This window comes from Sinocyclocheilus anshuiensis, unplaced genomic scaffold, assembly GCF_001515605.1.
Source record: "Sinocyclocheilus anshuiensis isolate Anshui unplaced genomic scaffold, SAMN03320099.WGS_v1.1 scaffold1074, whole genome shotgun sequence".
NCBI classification, from domain to species: Eukaryota; Metazoa; Chordata; class Actinopteri; order Cypriniformes; family Cyprinidae; genus Sinocyclocheilus; species Sinocyclocheilus anshuiensis.
In genome coordinates this window covers 352,441-356,931 of record NW_015539894.1, presented here as the reverse complement: position 1 = coordinate 356,931, position 4,491 = coordinate 352,441, and the positions used below count along the sequence as shown (strand labels likewise).

Genomic DNA, 4,491 nt, shown 5'->3' with positions numbered 1-4,491 from the left:
AAGATCCATTACTAATTCAGAAACGTCACTTTACAACTTTAGTAACGAAGGAACGTTGAGTTGCTTCATTGAAAGTTTATTGTATTACTGTAGTAAAAGCTCACTGTATTATGAAGAGTATGATGAAAGAGAGATGGACTGAGTGAGTGTGATTACCTGCATCTGATACAGCATTCATTCTCCAGCTCAATCTCATATTCACAATAAAACATTAGTTTGAATGTCCGCTGAGGAAAGTGATATCTTTGTCAAAGTATCCTTTTAACTGCTAAAGGGATTTCTCATGACAACACTGGTCAAAGCATTCATACCTTTTAGTATAAAGATCTTTGCTACAACTAATTCATAAAAACAGTCTCTTGTCACCATCTAAGACACCCTGTTCTATTTAATAATCTAAACACATTTTTTGAGCACGTTAAGAGTGAAACTACTTCAGATCTTTTTGTCCTGCAGCTTTGAATCGGTGAAGGACGATGGCGACTGTTAAAGAGCGGCTCATAAACTTACTGAAGGACCTGTCCAGAGATGATCTGAAGGAGTTTCAGTGGCACTTAGAAAACGATCATGTGTGTATATCAAAGTATGAAATGGAGAATGCAGATATGTTTAAAACAGTGGATAAGATGGTGGACTGTTTTGGACCAGAAAAAGCTGTAAAGACCATGGTCGGCATCCTGAGGAAGATGAACCACAATCATCTGGCTAAGCAGCTGGTTATGCCAGGTATCATTTTATTCACATTGACTGTAAATTGAGTAACTGTTTAAAAGTGTGATGGTTTAACAAACTTTACTCTTTGGAAATGAGGAAAGATTTTTCCCCCCAGTGAATTTGTTTTTATGCAAAGGTTAATTTCAATAACGCTAACCTAACCATAATACAGTCTCATGTGTTGTTTGGTGTGCTCTATGTCAATAGTTTGATCGAAAAGCTTTTAATAATTTTGGTCAGCGCGGCCTGAAGTTGATCCAGCAGTGACAACCCAATAAATGCTTGGGAAGCATTTGAGTTGAAAGTTGAAAACCTCTTACATTTGAGTCAATATTAGTCAAGGCATTTCCATCACTATACATGTTGTCAGCTTCAGCATAATCAGTATAAGATGTGCATGTATGTACTGCACTGTTGCAGTATGAGTGTTATTGGTTGGAATATTGTAGAAACAGTTTTGTAATGATTTATGGGATTTAATATAAAAAAAAATAATATTACTATTTTAATTTTATTTATTTGAAAAGGGACAGTGTACAAATTTTAACATAAATGTTTCCATTTAATGAATTGTACCATATTTAGCCAAAGGCTAATTTTCATCTGCAGCAGGTTATCACAAAAAAAAAAAAAAACAACATAACACAAAACAAATACTACAGAATACATACACTACATGTACACACACAACATACTATAAGGGCCAACAGAAACAATAATTTATAATTTATATTATAGAAACAATTACGCCACAACTATGTCAGTGCTAACAGAGTTAAGTATTTGTTTAAAAAGTTTTTAGTTTTGTTTTTAAAAGACCAATACATGTGCACCACTTAATGTCATCTGGCAAAGCATTCCAGTAGGTAGTAGCTTTCAAAGAAAGTCTAAAGAACGATGACCAAAAGGTACAACACAATCTCTTACAGATGATAGTCTAGTAGATTTTTACAGAGTGTTTAGAACAAAAATAATAGTACAGGAGCAGCCAAACCATGTAAGATTATATAAGACACAAATTTGATAAAAGTTTAAAATTATCAAATTTCAGAAAGTTATGTTTCTCCAAGATCCTACAATGATGTTGGATTGTTTTTATCCAGTATTTTTGAAGTTTGATCATACAAAGATTTTTAAAGGCTTAATTACAGTTTGACCAGCTGACTCCAACATGTAAGAGAGTACGACAAATGAGAAAACATTGCAGCATGCATGAAGGTATTAGCTACATCCATAGAGAGGCAAAAGTTTATATTTGACCAAAGGTTAGATCTTCACCCTTTTCTTAACATGCTTCTTACAATGCAAATTCAAATCTGTTGTGGAAGATCATTTATATACAAACTAAATACTAGGGAACCTAACACTGATCCTTGAGGCACACCCATTAATTTACCATACTGTTCCTTTTTAATTTTGACACATTGCTCTCTATTTGATAATAAAGATATCCATGCCAATGCCCCCAATCAAAACTGAAACTTAAAAAGTTTAGAAATAAAGTTTACGTGAACATGAATTTAACAACTTAAATATTCATCTGTACCTCACATTAAACTATGGAACGGCTTCCGAACACTTTGAATATAGTGGTCAGAAACTTAATGTTGCTTCTTTATAATGTTTTGTGCCTTTCGTGGGGCTTAATAACACAGAATAGTATACGCACAATATCGGTGCGTAGTCATGGTCAGATACCTTCATCCACAACTTCAGTCGGAACAAAATTGAGTTCCCTTCTTATTAACAGAATCAATAAAGATACTATTGAAGCAATATAATTATTTTGGTAAATTATTGGTAAAATATGGTAAAACATTTTATGCTTATGCTTTTATGCTTAACTCTTAAGCTAAATTTCTCTCTTATGGAGTTAATTCTATTCATAAAAGTATTACACCGTATGCCATACTCCAAGTCATCAGAAGATAATGTCGTTCCACTTCAAACTAGTTATTTCCTTATCAAATGCTACTAACTTTCCTTAAGGTATACAATGGAAAACATAAGTTGAAGTATCTGAGGCATTTCTGAATCTGTTTTTGTAAATTTTCTTGCAACCAAAGTTAAATTATGATCAGATAATCCAGTGATCAAATGATAACTTTTGATCATCCTTTCAGGTTTGTTAGTGAAAATTAAATCTAGCAGTGTCTTTGACGAGTTAGCAATCCTTGTTGGACCTTTTATAAGCTGGTTTAAGCTTTTTTTCCCTCTTTAATTTATTTTCCCCATTCAAATTGCCTATTAGAACCATTTCTTTATTACATTCTTTTAAAATTCCTGTAAGTGTAAATTCTCTTGCAGAAGGAGGTCTATATACTCCTTGTCAGGGTAAATGACGAGAGGTTCAATTGCAAATGCAGAAAATGTCGTTTATTGACAGTCAGAAGAAACAGAAACAGTCAGGTGGGAATCGTGGATGCAGAGATGGTGAATTCCTTGGTAGTGCAGAGCTGCAAGGAGTAGCTGGTGGTCCTAATGAATCCAGAATGGTGAAAACAATAGTCCTGTTGGGGACTGCCCCACTAATGCCGGTTCTTTAATGGTGTTAACCACTTCAGTACTCGGATCAGGGAGTCAGAGTCATCAAATGTCTTTCCACTATTTATTTTTGTGCAGGGTTTCACCATATACACACACTTATATGCATTGGAGGTAGTTTCTCCAATGAACAATAACAGAAGTAAATAACTAAATGTCTAACAAATATTTGCATACTGTTACAATAAGACAGCACATTTCAAATTAAACAATATCAACAAGTCTCTTAATGTGTAATTAGTGAACTATGTAAAGGAGCATATACACAACTTAAGATACATTATACAACATCCTCATTACGATATGAAAGTATAAAAAAAAAAGTAGAATATATTGTACGTTATCCGAAACATATTTAAACGAGATATTAAAAACATGAGCAAGATAAGCAGCAATGTTACCGGCACTTCAACGTGCGTTTTACGCGATGAATTAATTATCATAAAGATCGCGCACCACCAACAATCACAGGCTTAATGTACAAACAGATTCAGCAGTATAAACATCTAGTATTACAAAGTCATGGAATAAACTTTTGCCCTGCACGTCACATTCTGTCAGCTCTGCATGCGTAATCAATAACATGTCACTTACGCCAAACACGTATCACACTACAAGTTGCGTAGTGCATATTTACATAATACAAGCTCTTACCAGATATAAAATAAAAGTATTAATAATAGTATAAACAGTATTAAAAGATATATAATATAAAGAATTCACAACAAGTCCAACAATCCGAGATAATCCACAACAGAAAATGAAGAGTCCAGCGCTGGAAATGGAACCAGGAAACTGATAGTGATGGGACGATTGATACCGAGGCGCCGACGCAGTTTTCAAAGCACTATTGTATCACACACTGTGCCGATGCTTGTATCGAAATGACAACACCACGTGATTGATGACGTTTGAAGCTTCGAACGTCATGCAGTATCGGAAGGTCCCAACCTTCCGATACAGCTGGTTTGAAAAAATCGGCGCTTCACATGACTCTTGTGTTTGACTTTACATTGACTTGGTTGTGTGTGTGTGATTCGTCTCTGGTGAAACTGATTGCAGGGATATAACTAAAGACAGGACAAACTAACAAAAACATAAAAACAACTGCGGCGCATGCCACGGAGGCAGCCATCAGCGTCGGCGCCATCTTTTCATCACGTCAATTATTAATTATAATCACACACTTGTATATTTTGTATTATTGATCAATATGTGAATCCATTGACCGGA

At 34.6% G+C, this 4,491-nt stretch overlaps 1 protein-coding gene across 1 annotated transcript in view; it reads left to right on the top strand.

The window, feature by feature from the left end:
• Positions 1 to 476: 476 nt before the first annotated feature.
• The window catches only part of LOC107685876 (protein NLRC3-like), an 8,282-nt gene continuing 4,267 nt past the window's right edge, over positions 477 to 4,491 (top strand). Inside the window, exon 1 of the mRNA XM_016482606.1 lies at positions 477 to 726. Within this exon, the coding sequence (XP_016338092.1) occupies positions 477 to 726 (250 nt within the window). The remainder of the gene's footprint in view (positions 727 to 4,491) is intronic.